The 25,976-nt window shown below is 35.2% G+C and overlaps 2 protein-coding genes across 14 annotated transcripts in view; both read right to left on the bottom strand.

Moving 5' to 3' along the window:
• Window positions 1–1,618: 1,618 nt before the first annotated feature.
• LOC110833429 (RNA-binding protein 5) lies at window positions 1,619–20,628 on the bottom strand. Of its 5 annotated transcripts, none has more exons than XM_022071466.2 (20): window positions 20,393–20,551; window positions 19,374–19,476; window positions 18,594–18,679; window positions 18,055–18,133; window positions 16,975–17,493; window positions 16,655–16,775; window positions 16,038–16,107; window positions 12,012–12,085; window positions 10,755–10,868; window positions 9,879–9,990; window positions 9,090–9,311; window positions 7,894–8,129; window positions 7,443–7,556; window positions 7,069–7,189; window positions 6,482–6,744; window positions 5,399–5,614; window positions 3,904–4,070; window positions 3,397–3,565; window positions 2,243–2,410; window positions 1,619–1,987 (listed from the first exon to the last, which is right to left on the bottom strand). In XM_022071466.2, the coding sequence occupies exons 2-20, from the start codon at window positions 19,463–19,465 to the stop codon at window positions 1,844–1,846; spliced, it is 3,087 nt and encodes a 1,028-aa protein (XP_021927158.2). In that variant the 5' UTR covers window positions 19,466–19,476; window positions 20,393–20,551; the 3' UTR covers window positions 1,619–1,843. The 5 variants fall into 5 exon arrangements, with proteins under 5 accessions (XP_021927158.2, XP_021927157.2, XP_021927160.1 ...); XM_022071465.2 differs by lacking the exon at window positions 20,393–20,551 and adding an exon at window positions 19,993–20,333; XM_022071468.2 differs by lacking the exons at window positions 19,374–19,476; window positions 20,393–20,551 and adding an exon at window positions 20,558–20,628.
• A 198-nt stretch (window positions 20,629–20,826) lies between these two features.
• LOC110833460 (mitochondrial tRNA-specific 2-thiouridylase 1) overlaps window positions 20,827–25,976 on the bottom strand; it is a 76,365-nt gene continuing 71,215 nt past the window's right edge. For 5 of the 9 annotated variants that reach the window (XM_087356017.1, XM_087356018.1, XM_022071538.2 and 2 more), the window contains 6 exons: window positions 25,042–25,207; window positions 24,108–24,292; window positions 23,403–23,629; window positions 22,962–23,129; window positions 22,291–22,515; window positions 20,827–22,074 (listed from right to left, as the gene is read on the bottom strand). In XM_087356017.1, coding sequence (XP_087212143.1) covers window positions 21,916–22,074; window positions 22,291–22,515; window positions 22,962–23,129; window positions 23,403–23,629; window positions 24,108–24,292; window positions 25,042–25,184 — 1,107 coding nt within the window. In that variant the 5' untranslated portion in view covers window positions 25,185–25,207 and the 3' untranslated portion in view covers window positions 20,827–21,915. Of the gene's footprint in view, window positions 22,075–22,290; window positions 22,516–22,961; window positions 23,130–23,402; window positions 23,630–24,107; window positions 24,293–25,041; window positions 25,208–25,508; window positions 25,827–25,976 lie in introns of those variants that run through there. The other 4 variants (XM_022071542.2, XM_022071541.2, XM_022071540.2 and 1 more) reach the window with 4 other exon arrangements.

The following is a 25,976-nucleotide window of genomic DNA, read 5'->3' as shown; positions in this document are numbered from 1 at the left end:
GCCTGTTGTACTCTACTGCAGTAAATATTATTATTAATTGTGAAAATTATTTAAATCAAACAGCCTGAATTCATGAAAGAGTTGTTGACACATACTTGAAAAAAACATACAGCATTTTTGTTATTGTTACGTAAAGCTTTTTACGCTGCCAAAAATATACTCTTAACTCATTAGGAGTAACTGTTAGAAGACTATCATTTCCCTCCTGGCAACATTATAAATTCAGAGTTTACAAACCAAAGGAAATTTTGAATCTTGTACTAAAATAAAATTTGAGTCACTTCACAGTTCTGTATCTTTGTGCATTATTATATAATGCTTTACAAGAAAGCTATTCACTCAGCATATCTAATGTAATAATCAGCTTTGATACAATTATCTGTATTATATAAAAACTCATTTTGATGTTTTTATATTTTCTTGTGCTCATAGAGGCCTAGAAGTTCTCAGTATGTTTCTAGATGGAAAAATGTTCATTCCTAAGTGATGCTACCATTAGAAATCTTTAAGAAGTATTAATGTGGGTGACAAATGTTGAAATACCAGGAAGGTAAGGAAGTGAAGGGACATATGAATGGAAGAAGGGTGGTAAGAGATGAGGGAAAAAATCTTGTTTAACTTTGATGGACCTTTTCTGCTAGCTCTATATATAATTAACCCTTTAAAGCCCAATGGTAACAAAATGTACCATCTGCTTTAACAATCGGTAACTCTTCATTTTGTACTTATAGGTTTCATATGATTCTCACTGAAAACAGCAATTATTTCCTTAACAGCGTTAACCAGTTGATCTTTGTAAAAGTGAAGAGTTGTATTTTCTTTGCAGTACAAATGGATTCTTATATATTATTAGGCAAGCTCTGGCTTCAAAGGGTTACTGATTTAGAATGAAGTACAGTAGGTAATGAATATCCTTTAAATGTGTCGAGGGGGGAGAGAATCCAGTTTTAATCACAATACTGCAACTGAAAACTTGTGAGGCTTTCCTCAGACTTTGCAATTGAATCACAGGGTGGGACAACTTAAACTAGCATATATTTCCATATATAAAAATATATATGGCAAAAAATCACAAAGACTTTTAAGTTTTGAAAATCTCATAATGGAGAAAATATGGGGAAATATAGTCTTACAAACCAAGCTGGAGATCTAAGTACTTACGTGAACATAATTTTACACTACAACGTCAATAAAGTTTCTGTATGAAACACTTTCCAGATGGAGCTTGGACATGTAAACACTGGATCTTGAAATGAATTCATGTCTTAATCTAACATCCAGTAAAGATATTAATAAAGCTTTGGGTCATAAAATTTATTAACACATTTAATCATAATTTAACGAATGTTCTCGTATGTCTGACACTCTACCTTCTCCTGTCATAGGATTTCCATCTTATTCTGTTCTAATTTCACAAGCACTCACACCAAATTAATTTATTTTTAATTATTCACGCTGCAGGACAGGAAGCATGGAAATGAATTTAAGAAATAAGGATTAATAACTAATGCATTATATCTAATAACTGGTCATATGGCAAGATTTTTAGATCAAAAATCAATAGTAGTCGACTAAGAAAATTATAAGGTCCTAACGTCAATCAGTTTTTTCATACTCCTTTCATATCAAGTTATATTTATTTTTAAATCTTGGTACACTTGGAGTTTCTATCTTTTGATGATCCCTATGAGGAGAGAAACCTATAAAATATGATGATGAATCCAGTATTGAGAAACTCCCTGCATTACTGACAACTGACATTCCTTACCATTTTCTTTTGTATTAACATAAAAAATATATGTACATTAAAAAAATCCAACTTTGTTGCACTTGCAATAACTTCTCAGGTGTCCTGTTCCTGCTCTGTTAGTTCTTGGTAGCGAGCGAACATCATCTTCTTCACACAATCCTTGTATGTTTCTCCAGGAAGTGCTCCATATGTTCCTCCCTTAGCACCAAGTCCAGCAGTGGATGCACGATGTTCAGTCTACAAAACACAAGCGATCAACAGCATTCTAGAATAAAATACAGTTGCGCTCAGACAACCACAAATTTGTTATGATCACAATGTGATTTTTATCCAAACTAACCGGACAGAGTTGGCCCAACACAGGATCCAATGACAGAGAAGTTCTTAAACAGCTTATTCATTACAAACTGCTAAATGTACCATAGTTTATATTATTTTTATTAGCTTTATATAAAATTACAAGCTGTTACAAGAAAAAATACCAATACAAACCTGAATGATAGAAGTACGGCCCTGGTTTGATTTTCCTAGACCCATTCCCTCCTGCCAACCCATTTTCTGAAGCAACTTATTACCAACATTATCAGATCCAATTCCAGATTTGGTTGGTTCCTCATACGAAATAGAAGCAGCATCCTCTCTTGTCTTGAGGTACTTTTCCTGCAAGCATAAGCACATACATGTCTGAACACATGAAATATGGGAAATGCAGAAAGATTTTGGAACTGACTTTCACTATATTATGTAACAGTAAAAGTCTGTATGTATCTTGAAACAATTTAGTAACTAAATCAATTTTCTGTGTACTGAAGTGTCATCCCTATGGTATAGATGACGTGGAGGAGGATGCGAGGACGATGGGAGTGAGGGGATGGAGAAGAATTGTGAATGATAGGACAGAATGGAAAAAACTCATCAAACAAGCTAAGACTCACATAGGGAAGATTAAGTGTCATCCCTTCCAAACAAACCAAAACTCATCTCACAGATTTTAATGAATGTTTTTTATATTCGAAATCTTATTAAACATGTGAACGTGGGTATGATGGCATTTCAACTCTTTTCAGTTGTAACACAAGAATATTCTACAGCCAGGACATCTAGAGGATTATATAGCTCTGAACTAGTCAAGTTTGAATTAATTGTGCCCAGACGACAGCAAATACCACACAAACCATTCAATAATTTGTTGCCAGTTTGAAGTGGCCAGCAGACCTAATCGACAAATGACACAACTGTGGGAGCATTTCTTGTGTGTTGCTTATATATATCATTAAAGTCATATGAATGATCAAATGACCTTCAAAACTTGTAATAAGTTTCAAGGTGACTGAATTTCATGTTAACTTCAATTCTCAGCAATCAACATGAATAAATATATGACCCAGAAATAAATTTGAAATTTGGAAGTAGTTATTTATTATAATTATTTCAAAATGATAAAACACACAGTAGTTTATGAATTTGGATGATGATTACTGTTTAGAAAACACATTTGAATTTTTTGTAAGACTCTTGCCATACGGAAGTTCCACAGCACTTAAATCACATGATGTTAACCATACTAGAATTCATTAACAGAACTGTCCAAAATAAAATTTTCGTAGGTAAAATGGTTAATACACTTTAAAGTTTTGCTCACATACTTTAAGGTGATTAGGATGAGGAGGTTCTGGCTCTCCAAACTTTTGGCGTCGTTCCTTAGCTCGGTCCCGATACTTCTTATTCCTCTGCTGGGGGTCATTAGGATCTAACCCACGGACATGATACCAACTTTCCAAATTTAATTTGTGTAAGTCTGACAGCTGCTGGTGCCTGTAAACATAAGATATTGTTACATGTTGCATATTCATGGTACCAAGGAAAGCGTATCATATTCACTGGAATTGAGATGACGACAATTTTCAGAGCTAAAATTGAAGGGTCATCTTGAATATAAATGCAAACTGTATAGTGATGAATTTAAACATTCACAACTATATTGTGCTGTGAGAAAGATGGAAATATGTTTCAAGCTCAGGAGACATGAACTACAAGTTTGCTTGAAGTGCCACCAAAGATATGAAAGTGGTACTTTCTGGATGAAATGTAAGGAGATTGTGTGACTTGTCTGTAAGATGCTTACATCTTTACTAAATCAGTTGTTCTTTTACCTGATGAGAGATTCCTTGGTAGGAAACTGACGTTTACAAAGCAGACATGCAAGTTTTGCCCAATTTGTATGTTGTCTATCCTCCTGGATTACATCCTCAATGTCCTCATCACTCTCACTACCACCTCCATATGCTGCCACCAGGCCTCCAGCACCAGAAGAGCTATCCTGCCGATAGAATACAACACATCCACATAGCAGTAACAAGTTAGATACACAAAATATGGGATCACTGTACCCCATTAATAAGACAATATTTCGATAGAAACACTTATGCATATAGAAAAATGTAAGAAATTCCATATAATCATGTAACAGCCAACATCTGTCAAGCTTTAACAAGTGCCCTGTTTGTGTGATGCAGAAAAATTTAATATGAAGGTTCGACAGTAGTGACTCTTGTAGCAAGAAATGAAAAAGTAACAATGATGGAGTCTGGTGCTCAAAGTATGAGAGCAGGGGAAAAGAAAAGGATATAATATTTGCACAGATAATTGTGCCATAAATTATGTTACTGCTCAACACAAGAAAGTCCCATTTCCGTCAACTTTGACAGGTCGTATGCCGACAGCATCCACGGCGTAACAACCCCAGTCGGCTTTGGCTCTCAGAGGGCCGTTACGCCACGGATGCTGTTGCTAGTAGAATAAATAATTCTGAATAAAGTGAAGCTGTAACTCTGAAATGTACATGAAGTGTGATGTGTAGCCAAGTAGCCACAAGTTCAAATTTAGATCCAAACATCCAATTATAGATATAGACAGATACTGCTATTTGTGAAGTATGAAAATCAATCAGGAGTGCACATACGTGCAGACAAGCACACGGCACCTTCAGAACCCAAGAGGAGTGCCTGCTATAAGCAGCACGCTCCACTTCATGCTAGAACTAGTTGGGACACTCGTCTACTTATCAACAGACACCTCTCACTGCAAAGAAGTGGCTTACGGCACAATAAATTTCTAGAACATCCATCATAACATGCAGATATGGGATTGTAAAAACAAATCAGTGGAAATCATCTAATTCTGATTTGAACTATTAGCTTTGATATTTTAAAACTATCCAAAGCATAACAATGTGAGAACCACTAAATGGATTTTCATAATATTTGATACTATATAGTTTTCTTTTTTAAAATCTGTCAATGCATTCAAACTTTATTTAAGACTGAACAACAACAACGGACATTTTACATGCATTTTTTCACAAGTGACAAAGTGAGTATTCCCCAGGTTACCTTAGTAACCATTGTTAGCCAAGTTACCATGTTTACCTGGGGAATTCCCACATGGGAAATTACCGGTCAGCTGCACAACCACATGGGGAATCTTCTGTGATGAAGTCATCACCCAGCCACAGTGGCTCCAGACATCCTGTCCACAAAAATGTTGCTCACTCCAGACACCTCTCACTACGCATGCATTTCCACACTTCTTTGTTTGCTTCTAAGATGTGTTTCATGATTAAAAAATAGCAGGTTTGCAAGTATGTACCTGAGGAGAGGGTGGATCGGCTTGCTTCTCTGTTGGTTCATCAAAGGGAGTAACTTGGAAGTCCGAAGATGGACGATCTTTCCGCTCTAGGACTGCATAACCAGCATCAGCTGCACCAATTGATTTTGACGATGGAAGCACATTAGAAACTAGCGCCAAAGTCTGACGAGCAGTGTCCTTCTTCTGATTCAAAGTTTTAGCCCATCGTTCCATGTCCTACAAAACAGACAAGTACAGTGGCCTATATTCTTTCTATACAGAACAAGACTTTTTTATCAGTCGTAACACGGCAAAGCAAGCAATCTATTAATAGTACTGTAACAGTACCACACATATTCTTGCATTTTTATAAAGTCATGTTTGTAAGTAGCTTTTATATGTTGTGATGACCCACATCATAACTGTGGGACAATTTGTTGTGTGTACTTAAATAACGTTAGTTCAGCAAAAAGATTTATAGTTAATTTGATTAAATAGTTTGTTTTAATAATGTATCTGACTTCAAATTCCTATACCTTAAACATTTTCACTAAAATACTTTATAGCAGACCCCTCAATTTCCATACAAATTAATGACATTATGATGGAGAAAAGTGTACAGGCCTGCATCTGATATTTATGCAGTTCCATGACGGAGAATGGGATGATACATGTGTAGGTCACACCCCTATTTTCAGACTGAAAGTCTGGCACTAAAATTGTGATATATGTAATTATAATCATATTTATGAAAGAACACAGAGAAATTAATAATGAAATTACTGCTGTGATAGTGTATATTCTAGACAGTTCAAAACATATGCTTCAGTATTTAACTGTCAATGTCTCTTATTTAACTAATACTGGAATAACAACAACAACAACAAATGTAAGAGTTGAGGTTTTCGCAGCAGTGAGTATGAAGATTTCTGTCTTCTGGGTTGTTGCGCTGTGTAGTCTGGTCGATGTTTACGATCGCCCTGATGACGGAGGCAGTATGACCTCTGAAACGTTGGTAAACATCGACCAGACTACACAGCGCAACAACCCAGATGACAGAAATCTTCAACAACAAAGCTGCTTTCAGTATAAAACATACACTACCTTTGCAATTTTCTTGGCTACTTTCACTTTGTCTTGTCTGTCTTTCTCTTTCACCTTCTTTCCTTCATCTTTTCCCGCAACAGAATCTTCTGATGTCACTGGTGCAGGTAGATAAGCTTGCTTTTCTGAATCCCAGTAAAGGAACTGCTGAGTTTGTGCATTGTAATAGTACTGAGAACTAGCATCGTAATACAAACCAGTCTGCGGATCGTAATAATAACCCGAAGTCTCATCATACTGATAAGTGCTAACATCTGGAACAGCTGCAAAGAATATGCAATCATGAAGTAGGGTTATATTTAAATAAAATAAGTTTCTTAGTGGAATATTAGAAAAACTTATTGTACAATTAAAATACTTTATTCTACAATACAAACACTGAATTTAATAAACTAAGAAAGACGTGAATTGGCATAACTTAATAAACAAAGACAAAAGGATTCATACCCTCTATGCTCCCTTATCCCAAGTTCTAGCTTCAAACTTGTCGTCAGTTAAAAATATTTTTAGCATACAAATATTTTACAGAACACATATATAACTACAGTCAAACTCTTTGCATGCAATATTAATTGTTATATACTTACTACACTGTTTACTATTAGTACCAGACTGCGCAACGGCAGTTGTGGGAGCAGTGGGGCTGTGGGTCGATTTCAACTGCGCCATCTTCAGCACATCGGACTTCAGGAGCTGAGGCACTTCAATCTGCTAGAACAAACAACCGGACTAGAGACGGCCGTCTTCTAGGTTGTTGCACCGTGTAGTCTGGAAGGAGTTTACTGATATTTCAATGGTGCCTGCTGCCTCTGAAATGTCAGTAAACTACCGGACTACATGGTGCAACAATCCAGAAGACAGCATCTTTACACTTGCACCCATGAGAACCTGAACCCAGCAAATTTTCTTTTCCTCCTTAATTAAATTTGCAAAGCGTGATAAACTCAAATAGCACACCCACCTGCTTCTTAATTTCCTTGGCAGCTTGCACCTGTTGAATTGCAGATTGCGCCACAGCTGCTGCAGCATTCACACAGTCTGCCTGTGACTGTGTAGGCAGAGATATGGCGGTGCCCTAAAACCAACACATCAGTGTCAACACTCTAGTATGTGCTCTTTACCTTCTCAAGTGAGATACTGTTGGAGCTAAGAAAGATAATGAATGAATAAGCAACTGACTCAAAAAAGGATATACAACAGCTTGTACTTTTTAAATTTCACCTATAACTCTGTTAATAGTTTAATCGCTTGAATAACAGTTTTATGAAATTTATCTGGATAAATTCTTAACTGGCAAATTCTTAGACAGCTTAACAGAATAGCAGTCTTCAAATATGATGCATTTACTTTATATTACTTGATATACTGTAATTTGTAATTATAAATAATTAAGATTTTCATGTACTACTTGCCTGTGTTATCTGATTGCGATAGTACTGTTGGTAATATTGTTGATACTGTGTGTACTCAGCAGGTGATGTTGCATACAAAGATGCGCTATAATCAGCCAGACGAGGAATGTCCTCAAGGGTGTACTGTGCCAGGTCTCCACTTGCAGAACGCTGTGCTAATGAATCGTTATCCAATCTCCCTGCTGTGGATGTATTACTTTGGAGATTCTGCACTGCCTTTCGATATGAGACAAGGACTAGAAAAAAATGTGTGAATGAGTCTTCTTGTATCAGAATTTCAAAATTAGATATACAGTGAAACCTCTATCCATCGTTCCCGGAACTATCGTTTTCCCGGATGCATCGTCCGTTTTGTTCGGTCCCGAATACATCCCATATAAAATAATGTTACATTTTCCCGCTTCTATCGTTCCTCGAACTATCGTTTTATCGCATCGATCGTTCAAAAATCTTAGTCCCGGCCAACACTGTATTTGTAAAAACTAAGAACCATTATTTAATTAAATAGGTCACTTATATGCAGTGCAGAAGTCAATTTCAACTTGTTATACTACAACTGGTATAGAAGATGTACTTCATATTATTATCTTGTTTATTAATGGACTTGACAGGTATAAAATACCTCATAAATTTGGAATTTTTATTAACAATTTGGTTGTCCTTTTTAAGTTTTTCTTCTTATTTACAGAATTTTTAAAAAATCTGACTTTTCTTAAATTTTGGTATCATTTTACTCCCATCATCAGACCAATGCAAGCAACAGAACAATCACAAAATTCCCAATTCTTTTACAAAGAATTTTAACACTTCAACAGACATCCCATACATAGAAAACAATGTACCTGTATCTCTGTGAAATATCTTATCCAAACTGCAAGATGCCTGAAATAAGTCACTGGAAACAACTAAAGGGGTTATTAATGTTTTAGTGAGACTTAGTAAAAAGTGGAATATATCATAACAGCACACTGCCTTACCTACTGACATATCACTTACATAGTTTCCTAAAATATGAAACCAGAAAGTAAGCTGTCTTCTGCAAGGATATTATAATAAACATCTTAAAAAATTAAGATATTCAGTTCAAAAAATTTACTTTTCACACATGTAATGCACACTGACAGTTTGAAGCAAGTAAATACATACCAAAGGAAATCGTCATCCTACAGATTTTACCTGCAGGTGTAATCTCTTACCTTTCTTCCCATCTACAACTGGAGAATTTGCCACTAAAGCATTATGCATATAAACAGCATCCATCACATGGTTCATTTCCAGATAGCAGACCCCACGTGAAGTGTTGGTCAGAGGATCTTGCCCAATACGAATACTTCGAATTGGAACAGAAGAAATTGATTTAATTGCTTGTAATACTGAGTCTTCAGTTGACAAAACGTCCAGTCCTCGCAAAAGAACGGCTGCAATAAAATGTGAGGCATGTTAGTGAGGTCAATCATAATGAATACACAAAAAGTCTGTGTGACAGTCACACAAATGTCGCTCATTCAAACTCTAACATTTACATGTTTAAAAACAAGTTACTATTTTGTCACTAAATGAAGCTTCATCTAAAGAAATAAAATGTGACCATTTCTTCATCTGAATAAGAAATATTCTTTCACAACAAAGTTTCTTGTAGAGGTCCACCTCTGCCATCAGTTGTGCATGAATAATTAAGAACATTGAATGAACCTCAAAACATGATCAAAGGATTAAAAATGTTGTGAACTTGTCTTTGTACATACAGCAACATTTACCATTCAACTGACAACACTTACTACGAGTCCTATCAAATCTCCATCAGGGGCTTACATTCACTGGCTTCTGAACCATACATGTTCTTCATAAGACATGTGTTGTTTTGTAGACCATGACTAGCACCAAGATGGACACATGGACTGAAATTATTTGTTATACTGAGCACAAAGGCTTTCATCAAGATGAGGTGGTGATCAAGTCCTAATTGAGAATGCAAATTCACTTACTTGAAGTTGGCTGCATACTGACTTCAGCACTTCCTTCCCCACCTTCAGATTCTTGCCGAGAGGAATGACATTTAAAGCAAGCATCCCTTCTCTTGAAATTATGTGCAGCACACTGAAACAAATGCTAATCATGTAAACAAACCACAAGTGTAATCACATACTGTATGGAACTATTTCTGATAGAAGACAAACAGACCTGCAAGCTTATCCTTGGAAGGTAGAAGAAATATTTCTCCTGTACAAAGCTATAAGAAACTTAATTTTCAATCAATACCGAGAACAACAACAAACTTCACTAACAGTATGTCCAGCTAGTCAAGAAATTCCCCACCATTTATGGAAGACCAACAACTTATATCACAATTTAAAATTACCATGAAATAATGAACTGAGCAAAACCTTAAACAGAGAACATTTTTATAAATGAAACAGAGTGTGACCACAGAAGGAAAAAATCAAGTCACATATCACTGTATAAAATCTACAGCATTACTTTAAAACTATCCGGTAATGTAGACCCTATCTGAAAAAGTAAATATGTCAAAACACATGCCACTTTTCATTATTTGTTGTGTATACAACCAAGACTACAGCAAAATATTCCAACTTGCTGTAATGAGGCCAGATTAATCTTAAATTAGTATTAATAAAAATGATATTACAATTTTTGTATAAAATAAAATCTGAATACATTCCTACAAAATGTTTGTAATAACCTACAAGACAACATGGTACCACAACCAACATCCACAAATGATGTCAATATTTGTTCTTCTGCAGTAGAAATTAAATGCTACAAGGCTGTACAAATGGACTACTTCAGCAGCATTACAAACTCTAAACAAATATCAGGGCAAGTAAAACAAATGTACACACCTTAATGCAAATCCAGTCCTGACTGGACTTCAAAGCATTTCTTTCAATCTGAGTTTCCTTTGGAATGCTGAAATGCATGATAGCTCGATACTGATCTTGAAGCATCAATACTCCCTGAAAGCAAACCAATGATACCAAATTAAAATCAGGCAGAAACGGAGCAACCTGCCCGACCATGCTTGCAGCCCCCTCTCGAGAGAGAGGCCAAGCGGCACAGGAGCGATACCTTTGATTTGTCTCCATCGTAGTTCAGTAGCAGAGAATTCAATGTACTTTAACATTAATTAGTGTTCCACAGATCGAGAAACTCAAATTTCGGCTATAATATAAAGAAAATATAATGTGTAGCCAAGAAATGTCCTTCAATTCTAATGTTTTACTTCTATGTTTCAAACAATATCAAGTGATATACCTACAAATCTAGAATTCAAATAATGGGGCTATGTTTTTGGAAACATAACAAACTATAAAACCACCTCAAGAGGTGAAGTTGTTCAGCTAATGGATATGATAAATGCATGCTTCACTGTTTTAATATCAGAACATAAATACCTACAACAAAATCTGTAATCATCATATGATACACACAAAAGGAACTTAATTGTTTTAAATTTCAAAAGTGAGGTCAATTTTACAGCTACAATTTTGCCTAGATATATGACACATGTAAACGAGAATTTTAGTGTAATCAGTATAATAATGACAAGACAAACACTACAATGTACTGATTCTTTTTGGCAGCAAATCACATTATGAATGAAAAAGGGAGGTAAAAACAATTCAATGTAGTGAACTTGGACTGTTCAATCAATCAAATATACCACTTTCAACCACATCCATAGTGTCTGTTAACTCCCTCATGAATGGAAACAATTAGTTCAATTTCTGTATAAATTAAGAGACTCTAATGAATAAAACGATCAGAGTAAACAAATATGTCTAGTCCAGTACAGTTAAAAATGCCCATGACCTGGGCTGTGCTACAGAAATTAAGGAAATGGGGCAGTATCATTTACACAAATTTCTAAATGCAGGCAGAGCCCTGATGCAATCCACCAATCAAGTGGGTGCCTTACTTCAAAATTATCTATCATTATAATCAGTCAGTCAACTTAAAGGGCACAGCGGAACATGTCATTCACCGGACCTCACAGCTTGGTTGATTACATGTTTTTGGACACTACTTGGACGTATAAGGTTGGCAACACGGACGAGTTAGCGCAATCGAGAGAGCAACCGAGCGAGCCTGTAGGATACCTGTTTCATTTCCATCCATTGAGAGGCTTCCTGGAGCGTGTTAAACTCGACGAAAGCAAAGCCTCGAGATGCACCTACACAGATGGATCAACACAATGTAGTGTTAAAATCAGATATCACACACAATTCCTTTTCTCCCTGCTCACTGGCTGCTTTATTACACATAAGAGGAAAAGGAATTACATTACATTATAACACTCAATATAAATGAAGAACAAAAGCCCATATGTCATACAAATAACCAGTCATCCTTCTGTTTGATAAAAATCACAATCTTCAGTCTGTTGGTGAAAAATGAAAAATAATGATACACTTGGTGATCCAACCATGTGTGACAAATAACATTGTTTCCATGGTTCATCAGTGTTTATCCATGTTGATACAGTCCACAGTGACATCACAGTTTGTAACAACATATCACATATCGCTAAAATGGTTACTTATGGTCCCATGTGAAGTAAACTGAAAACAATTCTCAATACTCATGTTCTCTTTCAAACTTGAGAAAATAATTAAAAATTCCTGTTAAGTCCCTTGTCCACTTTCACTGTTAATTTATATTGCATATACACTTAGAATCTTTTCAATATGAATTCTACACCTTCACAAACATCTCACAAGCAGCACCATCAAAACACAAATAATCTTCAATTTGTATCTACATTGTAATTTCCAATGACTCATTTTAATATCATGGAAGCAATTTTACTTCTAGTCCATTCACCTATTTATAGTCTGTACTGATTAGTAAATAAGGTGTACAGATTCAATTATATTATTCTGGGAAGAAACTTGTAGGTAGGTGGGAATTAATTTCCTGTTCATGTCCACATTAGTTGTATTTATGCACATTTTGTAACTTGGTATTTATTTTCTTCTACATGTGGCTGCAAAAATGTAAGCACATTCTCCAAACAGCGAGCTGTGGTGAAAATGTACTGCTGAAGTGAAATCCCATTTCAAACATTTAATATTACAGTGAAAGGCACATCCTAATACTGATGACACTAACAAAACATGTTTTCTGATATGAAGTTATCTATTTTTCATGCTACAGTGACACATCTTTTTATAATAAAGGCATGTGAGTTGCAGAAAATACATCTGAAATTAAACCTGATATTGAACGATTACTCAAGCAAAGGCAGTGACAAATATCTCACTAATGACTGATTTTAATAAAGAAAACTATTGAGTAAAATGTGAACCTATTTGTAATAGTAGTTTAAATTGTCCTCATTTATAACCTTGGAGCCCACTAGACATTTAGCAAGGATGAATGAGATACTAAGTCTGGAAAAGGCTGTGGACGTAACATATATCAGCTGCTCATATTGAACTACTAATATCAGTCTCATTTTCATTCATCTCTTCTGATTGTTAGTTGGTGGAAAGGTCAACATCTCTGGGTACATATACCATGTGGTAAGTTGTGTCACAGCTCAGGCAGTTTGACACCGACTTCTCAAATGAGATTTGTAGTGTATGAAATAGCAATGAAGAAGGTATTTATCCAAGTTCTTTGGTTTTCTCCTGCTCATCTATCATTGCCCCATGAGGTAATCTGTTCTGGGATTGTAATAAAATTAATATATTTTACTATGCTTTATGTTGCATTTTTACTTCTTGGGTGCCTAATGTTTCAATGTGCACAAAATAATTCATACATCATAATGCCACTGCGCAAGTACCACCAAAGTTTGGGGATTGGGACAGCCGTCCTGCTTGTGCTGCCCTAAGGCAGCCCAGCACAAACACAAAACACATCCACGCACGCACACACAGTAGAATGGCCAATGAGAGACTTCTGTGAGACAGGCTTTAAACTCCAGGGCTCATGGTCAGCGGAATGTTAGTGCAACATCCAGCCAGACTGCGTGTAAGCCACGTTACAGGGCTGATAAAGGTAAAAAGCTCCTGTGAATTATTCCAGCTACTCTTTGCCAAGTGGTACAATAACAATTTCACACACACAAATTCATCAATTAATCAACATTTCCTTGAGCAAAACTGTTATATGGTTTTGTGTTTCATTTTTCATATTTTCTTCTACTTGTACAAAATTTTACAAAAATAACTATTAGAACAAGTGGAAACAAATATTTTCCCTGGCTATTCCTAAAAAAAGGCTCTGAAAGACAGCAGGCAGGAACAGTTCATGTGGGATTCAGTGACTGGAAGGGCCCCCACCCATCTTGTAGTGCACTTTCGATAGTGCAATCTTGTACAACAATATCAAAAACAGGTCAATACACCTGCTATGCCATGTAGCAGTTTACCCAATGTGTAAGGGTAAATAAAACACTTCCAAAGTTACACTGTTTGTTGTGCTGAACTCCAAAATGGCAGGGTCACAATAAAAAACCCTCTGTATGTCTTGATGCTGTGACTGATACATCAGAAGGTAATGTCAGAAAGTCCACAAAAAATTTCTGTTATGAAAACCTGAAAAGGTGTGCCAACTAAAGACAGACCTCATGGATGAAAAGAACTCTGCACTGTCATCACAGTTCAAATAAAATTGAACACCACAATTATAAATAACAAATGCATTACATGGGATCTGAGATGTCCATTAAGCCAAACATTTATACTGTGGTCTTCTGAATTATTACACTGTGAAGGCTCTACCATTCCTACCGTGAAGACAGAGACAGCAGCTTCCTCCAAAGCTTGTAAAAACTTATGATTCTGCACACTTTCATAACCCAGAAAACTCCAATCTACAAAATTAATTTTCAACATTGTGCCTTTAACTGAAGGAAAGAATTCAGTGAGAATCTGTTCAGCCGTTCGCAAGTTGTTACATGCATATGAAAGGATGACAAAGCAATTTTAATATGTGCTTTGCAAGGCTGCAGATAGGTCCAACAAAAAAGATTATTAGGGATTTGTAAGTGTAAAATTATCACAAACAATACTACCTATTTCTAAAGCAAGGTGAAGATTACCCTGGTATGTTACAAATCCTGAAACTCCAACACTTGGCATGCACAAAACTGCATCCACATGGGAATCAAGGAATCTACAATTCCATCACCTTGAGGTAACGACTGCAAGTGTGTGTATTAAGCACGAGGAACAACTGTAGGTGTTTCCTTTATCATACTGACCACAGAGTCTAAAGAAACAACACACTTTTGTGTTGTGAGAAATTAGTTTTGTCATCAGTTCATTATTTTCATCATTTCTTGCTCTAACAAAAAGACTTCAATGAATTTAGTCACCACAAAAGCTATAGATCATACAAAAATAACTTGATAAGAAATGCAAAGGATGTAAGACAGCATTTTTAGTGGAAGGGATTAAAATAAAGCATTTTACTTACATTATCTCTGCTGGAAACTAGTGTCCATTACACTAGCTAAATACAACTGATTGGAATTTTGCTACAGATAACACTTTTTTATTAAATAAGATACTGTAAAATATTAATTTATAAGACAATTTCAATTTATAATAATCCCCGAACAATTTTTTACCCTATCACGTGCCAACATGCCATTTACATGTGAAGTTTTCAAAGTGACTGAATGCAACGACATTTTCCGAGTGGTCCCATCTGTCCACTTTTGGACAAGGACACCAGACTCCGAGAACTGTCCGTATAATACAATGGACAACCATGTCACTCATCACATCAGTCTCATATAACAGAAACCAATTTCATACTCACATAGCCGACCGTCTGAAATGACTTCATTGCAAGCTATATGAACGCTAAAAATCGTACGACATAATAAATACCAGATTTCTAAGTTACTGAGTAACTTGAAAATTATATTTATGATGCGTTTTCGTACAGAACCGTTTATGGAATGGCAGATTAAAAGTCGCAATAAAGACAAATAGATTACACATATTTCGTCAACGTAACATAACAAAGTCAACTCACTCTCAAACTGAAAGTGCTGGGAACTTACCCACTTCATCTACGTGCTAGCAGACAACTATATGAAATCAGCCAGTGAGCAAGTTCTACCAGACAATCAAAATTAATTCTGTAACTTCAAACAACACATTTACCTGTATCTTTTTTCCTTATAAGTCGAATGTCTTTTGGCATCAGTCCGCAATTCAAGATGTCTTGTCGAATCTAACAAAAAAAAAAGGTAGCAGTATTATCATCGAAATCAGCATAACCATGAACAGGACCCTCCATACTTTTATTCAAATAGGATAACAGTGTCAGTGAAGATAAAATACAAAATACCACAAAGTATAATACACACACAAAAAGTAAACTTGTATTGGAATGTTACAACATTCTGTTGCCACTGTAATACATTTTTCAGCATTTGTAAATCAAATTCCACTGACCAACATACAATTGAGCCATCAGTGATAAATTATTGTGTACCTGTAACATACGGTTCACCATCATCTAGATATCACCGAGAATAAACATTTTATATGAGTCTGTAACATGTTTTGCACAAAAAAATAAAATTTCTTAGCAGTTATACAAAATAATAACATTTCAAACTGAGAGCTGCTGTCAACAAATTACAGTAATTAAACAACATTTTAGTTTCAGTGGACATACATAACCGCACAAAACATTTTATGATTAAAATGTTTGACTTGTTTCTTTGAAAACATAATAAACTTTACTCCTACTTACAGCAAATCTAGATACTTACATCATTTTCAGTAATGTGCTGTGCCAAGCCTCTAATCATGATTGTATTGTTAGGTGTTTCATATTTATAATTATCTCCATCTGAATCTCCAAGGGCATTCCGGCTCACCCTAGTCGTGTCACTGTGACAAGTAACAGGAGGCATAAAAAATGTAATTTTATGGAAATTTATCTCTTAATATGTTAGATATTTAAATAAAAGCAACAAAAACTGCTGTTGCCGTTTCCGAGTATAGTTAAACTGTTTGCAGGGAAATAACAGTACTCTGGGTATTTAAACTAACAAATGAATATTAGTATTTCTGAATATAGATTTCTTACCTTGGGGGTTCCAAACTGTCTGTGCTATCATCATCATGCTCATTCCATCGACTTTCTTTCCTGTCCCAGTCTTTGTCCCTATCATGACTCTTTGAATCTCTTCCTCCCAGCGGCTTAAATGATTTTGTATCTTTTCCACCTCTTGAATCCCTTGACTCTACATAGTCTCTCTCTCTTCCACTATCACTTAGTCTTGATCGTGCATCTCTTCCTTCCCTCAAGGTCTCTCTCGAAGCTTTTGGCTCTCTTGATCTGTTTACTTCCCTCCCGTCACGAAAATCTCTTGTACGATTGTTCTGTGAACCTTGGCCTCTTCTCTCTGTATCTTCTCTGCTGCTCCTCTTGTCCGTATCAGGGTATCGTTTATGATCAAACCTCTGATACCTTCCTTTGCTACTATCATAACTATATCTATCTCGGTCATCATCATCTTCTGTGTAACGGTCCTCATCCTTATATCGGTAATCTTCACGGTAACGATCCACTTTTGAATCTCTGTCTCTGCTTGACCTTCTTATCCTGTAAAGCACATGATTACAGAAACTGACACACACATAGTACACAGATGTCATATCATTAAATTTAAAATCATCCTAATACAGAAATTGTAAAAGCATGGATAGCCTTCAACACAATGCATCCAGCATGGACACCTGGCTATACTGTTGTTAAAACTAAATTTCAGGTAGGATGAAAAGTGATATAAAGGTACTGTATTTAAATGTGAACAAGGACTGGAATATTTAATTATACTAATTCAAAGCAAACTGTATCCACTTTTAAAATTCTTAATATTCAGAAATAATGAAAAGGAGCACAATATTTAAAAAATATAATGTTACTTTGTAAGGCTAAACACAATTTGTGCTATTCGTAGCAAATGTTGTAGGTATTAAAAAAAAACAATACAGTACAAGCAACAGTAATAACACCATGTAAAAAATCATTCTGAATAAATTACAGGGCCTTCCTGGATGAAAATTAATTCTGAATAATTCTTACAGTTAGGAGTTAGAAGTATAATTCTTTTTTAAAAAATGAGCAATAAGAGTAGAAATCTATATGCCGACTGACACTCACCAGTCTCTGTCAACTTGACGATCACTGTAAGATTCTGCCATGTGATAATTTTCATCATCCACATCAGGATTTGTATATTCTGGAACACCAGTTCAGTGTGATGAAAAAGCCACATTAGAAAATAATTATTTTATAATAAATGCTTATAATAAATGCACATATTATATTCATACTATTCTGCTTTGCAGTAAAGATGTTGATAGTCTTCTGTGTAATAACACAAAATAGACTTGTAGGTAGATACCAGTGTTTTGGAGGAACATGAACCCCCATCTTCTGATTGAAGATGGAGGCAGTATGTTTCTCCTGAAGTGTGTTGTAGAAAAAATGGTTTGTATAAAACAATGTTCCCAGGCTGAATTACAGCCATGATTGTCTATTTCAAACCTGGGAAAAGTATAGATTCTATCTATTCTAATACTAGGCACACATATGTACAATAGTGCTTTTGTCCAGAACAGTGTAAACCATTAAATTCTGATTGGCACTGCTTCGTATAACTGTGAAATATTGCTAAGACAAAATTCCAGTGAACTTACGTTTTCCACTTCTCCACTCTGGAGACATTTGCCTTGATCTTCCTCCATACATTATTCTACCATGATCTGTACAATTTTTCTTTTCTCTAAAATAGGAAACAATAAAAAGTTAATTTCTTTCAGTGGTCAAGGTGTAAATATTATATCTCATACCTTCATGACCAAAACCTTTTTTCCCCCCTGTGCATTATAGCTTTTCTACCCCATTTTCAAAACAGAAAACAGCGCTATATACCTTCTGACATGCAATTATAGGGCAGCCTGTATAGTACATATCAGAGTAGTAATTACAGCAGAAATGTTATTTTCAATTGGAAGAGAAGGGTCATTAAGCAAAACTGTTTTATTCCTACTAAAGTCCATTCCTGAGCTAGGTCATGCTGGCAAAACACACTGAAAACTCTCGTAAGAGTGATTAAGTTATAATCAAGCAAGATGAATCACTGTTATGGAGGAGTAACTATCACAGAACAAGATGTGCGTCATGAAACTAAAAGACTGAATTAGTAAACAATGTATCACAATTTTATGCTTACTGTATCTAAAGCATTCATATGCTTATAAAACTATGAGATGTAAAATAATAATATCTGACACTGAAAACAGTGTTGTTGCTGTTTTCATGGAATTCTTCATCTGATTATGTATTAAAACCAGAAGACAGATTACATATCTAAATTGACTTAATAAATCCTTATATAGCAATAAAACAATACTCACTGAAATAGGAAAACAGTAGGAACTGAGAAAATAACAATCACACAGATGTTGTGAACTTACACAGGTGTAGTGATAGGAATTTGGAGTATGTACAGTAGGTCTGGAATACATGGTAGCAAGATGGGAAGTTTTATTTTGCTGGGTTCCTCCATTCTGTATTTACCTGCATATATGGAGAATTTACATGTTTAGTACAAAATTCAAAACATATTTATGTGCTCACTGAAAAAGTGTGTAAACAAGTTCAATTGTGCTACGCACACTTGATAACAGAATATTCTATAGAATTTTATTATTTATTTCCCTTGCACATCAATTGTCAGTGTCTTATTCTTAGGAGACAATGTGAATTCTATAAATTGTGTTATCTCCTGACTCCATCATAGTTGTATGGCACAATTAATTTGCACCACAATACATTACCAGCACAGTAAGGAAGATTAAACTACTTGCATGGCAACCATATGAATTATTTTAACTGACTAACCTTTACTTTCTACATATTTGTATAATCAGTAAGTTTATATAGTACTACAATTTTGTGATGACAGATGACATATTGTTACAAGTTATTGAAAAGTCTGCAGTTAGAGAGGCTAAAATGTTTTAGCAGTGTATGTTAACTTTGAAGTCAGTCAGGTCTTGGGTTATACGTTAGAATGATGCAGACTGGATTTACTTCTGCTATTCTGCCCTAGAAGTTCTCCGCTACTGTGCCAAAACGGCGGTTCCTGGTAATGCCAAGCCTTCCAGTCACAAAGATTGTCTATAAAACCTTTCTGAGTAGTCAAATTGGGAGTCCATAATTATCCAAAAAGTAACAAAATTCCTCAGACAGCTGTGATGGGAATTATTGCACCAGACTACACCAATTACTACCGGGTCCACAATAGAATACTTTCTCGGACAGAAGGCACAAGAACACGGTAGTTTGTTTTTTCAATGATCACATAGATACCATTACGTTCATATTTCAGATGATAATAGAAACAAAACTTTCAATGAATAACACCAAGAGGTCGTGTATACATAACATATTCCCTGTACGGTACAACACAGCGCAGCATGGAATCCCTTACCTTCAAATCACTCCTTGATCTTCAATAAAAAAAATAGCAGTTTTATTATACTGCACATGAAATAGAAACTAATGTACTTTATTATGTCCAACTATCTTATTATTTAATAAGACCAAGAACTATTCTAATAACCAGTCCGGAAAATATATATTAATCACGACTTACCACCACAGATATCTACAAACCCTATAAATGAAACTGGTCAACGGGAGTATAATCACCATCTTGTAACAGTACCGTAAACTTTGACTTTCGGCCTCAACGGCTCAATTGAAATTGATGCTGGTTGTCTACCTTGCTACCTCCATCATCAGGGCTTCATTCCATAACCAACACCATTGTTTCTGCATTAATTCTGGGCTCTCAGAACTGGGATCCGAACAATGTATAGTGTTGAACAATAGGACAATAACCTCCCAAATATGAAGATGAAGTAATAATAATAATACTTTATTTCCTGAAGATCAAAAATACATTGATATAGGATATGTCAATCTATATTATACATTATCAAAATACAATAATGATTATGATATAATCCCATTGGAGATATAGCATTATATACATTAGATTATCAGTAGCCAAAGTACTAATCATTTGGCTGTAATGTTCTGCAATCCTCGATGGAATCCAATGTTGTGCCGATGAGGAAGAGCAGTGTATAACTAAACAACTGAGCAACAAACAAAAACATTTAGACAGTGGCATCACAGCAATGGTGAACTGATGAAAGACTGAAACGAAAATAACTACTATGGGAAATGAGTTACTTCTACTGTAAATAATACAATGGAGAACAATTGTTTCAATTGGAATTACACTTGTATAACCTCACCTTGACAGAACCAAATTTCAGCACACACATTATAATTTATTTATTTTTCCAGTTCAGACATTTTTAGGTTAATGGACCTTAAACCCTTCAGGTATGTCATGAAAACTATTACATACATATCCTGCAAAGCATGAAGTAAATTAATATAATGCTATTATCTTTTCAGAATCATTGTTGGACACAAAACTCAAAATTTAATAATTAATTTTCAGAAGAAAATACTGTCAAAAATTTTGGGAACTTGTTCTATTTCTCTTGGTAAGTTATGCAACATAGTTCTTTGTAATTATCGTAACCATATTGTAACTATAATCAACCTGACAAACTTAACTACATTATCAAAACATAATGGAACTACAGAAATGGCTTTCTTTTGGGATGTTGCACTGTGTAGTTTGGTACATGTTGACCAAGATTTCAGAAAAGCTTACTGTGCATCCTCTTCAGGTTAAGTGAATGCAAGATCCCAGAAAGCAGCTGAGTCCATACACATCACTGTAAAAATCTCAAATCTCACATAATTAAACTAACATTCTAAATCTGTAATACACATATTCCTTGGTATGGACCAGAATGTTGAACAATGCTTATACAAAAACACATCACTGAGTCCTATTTCAAGTCACTGCATACCATTGCATTCATTTCTCTTATATTGGGTAACTTTATTTCAATAGTTATAACAATTTCAACCTCTAACATCCACTGTATGCACTGCACTATCATAAACTATGCCTCTTACAAGACAGCCATTTTGTTCACCATGTCCAAGACTTTGTAGAGATGGTCCGAGCAGAGTAATTCTTGCACTACCAAGGCATTCCTTGCCTTTATAAAACACTGCGTACTGAAATGTAAATAGAACATTCTTAATATCTGTGTAGCATGAAGTTTATAATAAACTGCATAGTAATTATTGTAATTATCATTGAACACAGGTCTCTGAAAAGTAGTTTCCCTTACATAAAGAATTTAGTGTTTTGTGTTATTTTACCTTTTTTATAATACAGGACTAAAGTCATCCTAAAATATGTATGTTCTGTGAGCTTCTTAGATTACGTACCTGTCCTAGCGTAATTGCTCGCAATGGTCTAACGAGTTTGACCAAGACCTGGTTATCAGCCATAGCCACCAATGTACACTTCACAAGTGGCTTTGTGTGCTGGAAGCGAAATTCACATTCAAATATCCCTTCCAGCATCAGAGGCTCTGGAACTGAATGGATCCAATGTGATTCAGCTGCGAAGAAGAACTGTATAAAAAGTGATGGATGGTTTGTACCAGAAGCCTGGAAAAATAGGTTCCAGAAAATTCTTAATGTAAATTTAAGTCTGAAGCAAAAACATTCTCCAAAATATGTTTTCTGGATATTACCAAACAGCCACATAACAAACCTGAATTTAAAAAGAATTATACTAAATGCCTGGTAAAATAAAATGCTAATAATATGGAATATTAGATCAAAGAACATCTTATGATGAAATACATGAAGGAGTGCAATTTTATTCTTATTTGATATTGGAACTAACAGTCAGAGTTGTATAAAATTACACTTTGTTGACTACACACAAGTAAAATCTTAAAATATCTGTTACGAGAAATTCAGATACCAAATGTACAGTTCACGAAGGAAAGGAAAATTAATCAAGTTACATATTTAAACAGTATATTAATTAAGAAGTATATGTTTCAAATATTTGATTTAAAACTCTATTTACATTGAGTTAAACTTACCACCAATATGTCATCAGATTTAGGATCCTTTCTTGCTACAAAATACGGCTTCACTTGACCACCTATCCGACATCTCTGACCAATTGTCCATTGGTGTATTCCTGAATGCTTACCCACTATGTGCCCATTGTCAATATCTCGGAAATTCCCTGGTTTGTCAACCAAATACTGCAAAATAAAAAAAAATTATTTGCATATGAAAACTCGGAAATAAAAAAAAACTTACAAATTTAAAGTCTACCATGATGGCCATTTATGATACAGGAATTACAACAAATAGTAAATAAGAGTGTGCAAGTACAAAATTGTGGCACCTTCACAGTACATTCTTAATTTTATATGCTATATTTACGATAATTTCTGCGAGTCTAACCTAAGAAATACATACTCTTCGTCGCCTGAAAAACACGGTAAAAGAATGTCTTTGCGTGTAGTCCATACCTCTGATATAAAATTTCTGAAATTTCTTGAGCCAATAAAACAGATTCCTCTGCTTTCCTTCTTCTTGACAATATGGTACATTTCATGTTCACAGGCAATTCTTCGAACTTGGTTTTTTGTCAAGTTACCAAGAGGAAACATTGTCCTCTGAAGAGGCATCTGAGGAACTTGACTTAGAAAAAACGTCTGATCCTTAAAAAGATCTACTGGCTTCAGAAGATGAACACCTAAAGGGAAAAAAGCACAATGTAGCTGACAAGAAGAAGAATGGTTACATTAAGATATGGTTGGTCTTCTTGATAATAATAGCATGTAGACTCGATGTCTACGTGGTGTTACTACCCAGAAGATCAACATCAACATCTTCACAACCATAAAAACCTCTAATCCCATATAAGGTAAAGGTAAAGTTATTCCTGGCGCTTAAGAACGCAACATGCCATGTAGACATAGGAGGAGTGGAGGTACAGTTCCTACCAAAGAAAATGCTTCTTTACTTGTGAAATGTTTTCGTATTCTCACACCCTTCCTTCTTCGTAAGTTAATTGAGCTGCCCCATGTGATGGCATTCACCATAAGTACCACCTCACTCTGGTGTACACCTTATAAAAAGTCATATTTCTACAAAACACAATTTCATATTCTACAGTAACACCAACGAAGCCATTTAAACTAACCTTGTGCAAACACAAAAGTTGTGTATACCTGCAACGGGATCATAGTTTTCCAAGAAACTGCCAAATGTTGTACGGGCATAATGACCAGTTGCAATGGCATTAGCGTCCATTTTATCTTTGGCATATCTGTAAAACGTGTCAAATTTAATCTGGCGATTACACAGAATATCTGGATTAGGTGTGTAGCCACTTCCATAGTCCTTCAGTAGACTGCTGTGAAAAGACCGTCAAAATGCAGTTACATAAATGATATGTCGGGAGCCATATTATTCTAAATTGGCTTCAGATTGGAGTGGAATACACTGATTTTGGTTTGTGGATAATGAACATGACAAACTTCTGAACGGAAGGAAAAGAAAGGAGAAAAAGATTGGAAAGAAAGAAAATTGGCAAATACGTGCTATTTCATGTAGCTACACTTCTCATCATCTATGAAGCATACTTTCTCAAATGAACAGTTTTAATGTACTATGCACATCAATTTAAAAATATGTACGAATACAGAATTAGAGTGATCAGTATCTCTCTATAAAAAGAAAAGGGTTCCATGATGGCAGTGTTTGGTCAGCCATCATTCATGTAAGGTTCCTCTACTGAAAAGAAAGGGTCACACAGAGTATGCCAGAAACTTTGGGGCAACTTGTTGAAAACCAGTACTGAATTTTGTTTGTTAGAATTATTATAAATGCAGAGAAAGTATGTGGTCTGCAGTGAATGCATAACAGGAGTCAAAACAATGTGTATCTATACTGCACCCCAAAGAATGAATTTACCCTGTTAGGAGTTCTTCAGATGGGAATGGCAAAGACTATATTCATATCATCTGGTCTGAGGATTCAATTCACTGATCCTACATATGCTTACCAACTGCTTTAGTGTTGAGCCAACTCTTAGACTGAAAACTTCAATGATTCTATTAAGTTCTTATTATAATATGTCTAATTATTACATATCTATATTACCAGAAGACCTCATGCCAGTATTCCTTCACAAAGCTGACATGATGGAATGGAATATCCAATCTACTGCATACCCATTGTGCATCTTCTGCATCCTGGGCAACAGAACAGATTCCCATTTCATCTGTGACATCCCAGTTCTCCATAAACACACCAACAACATCAAAACCTGAGTAACAAAAAATTTGTTAGTAAAATTTCATTAGGAACACAATTTAAACATTTAAGAATTTATGTCAGTTCAATTTAGTTTGAATGTGAAGACAGAAAAACATTCCAACTATTACATGACAATCTCACCCATCACAAAACAAATTTTTATTAAATTCAAGACACAATTTTTTTTATTAAATTTATTGAATATATTCTGGAAAATTGTAGACAATTATGATTACAACTTAACACAAAGCCAAATTTGGACAGTGAAAGTTTCTCACATTTACAGATTATGAAGATACTAATATACTAACGTAGAATGACCCATCAAAGTTGAACTTTCTTGCACTGAACAATAATACAATTTAATGGAGCATTAGCTTTGTAAATCACACTGAAAATACATCAGATTAAACACTTAGGAGGCTGAAGAAGAACTGCCAGACAAAGCTACAGATGTTTCATTTTGACAATAAAAATATTTTTAAAACGTTTTTAAGCATGCATTAAAGCTAAGATGTTTGCAGAGAAGGTTGTACAATTCAGTATAAACACAAGAATAATGTTGTTCTGGGTTGAGACACCATGTAAACTTGAAAGCAGTGTCCACTGTTGGTATCTACCTGAGACTACGTGGTATCACAATCCAGAACAACACTGTTGTCCTTATGTTTACAGCATCAATAACTACCTATGAGTCTACACAGCATCAAAATCCAGAACACTGTCAACCTCACCACAGAGACAACCTCAAATCTCACAACATTAGAGTATATTTTGAG

This window comes from Zootermopsis nevadensis, unplaced genomic scaffold, assembly GCF_977971745.1.
Source record: "Zootermopsis nevadensis isolate Lab colony 2312 unplaced genomic scaffold, Znev_1.0 Znev_ptg000025l, whole genome shotgun sequence".
Lineage (NCBI taxonomy): Eukaryota > Metazoa > Arthropoda > Insecta > Blattodea > Termopsidae > Zootermopsis > Zootermopsis nevadensis.
The sequence above is the reverse complement of the archived record's forward strand: the minus strand, read 5'-3'. Positions and strand labels throughout refer to the sequence as shown.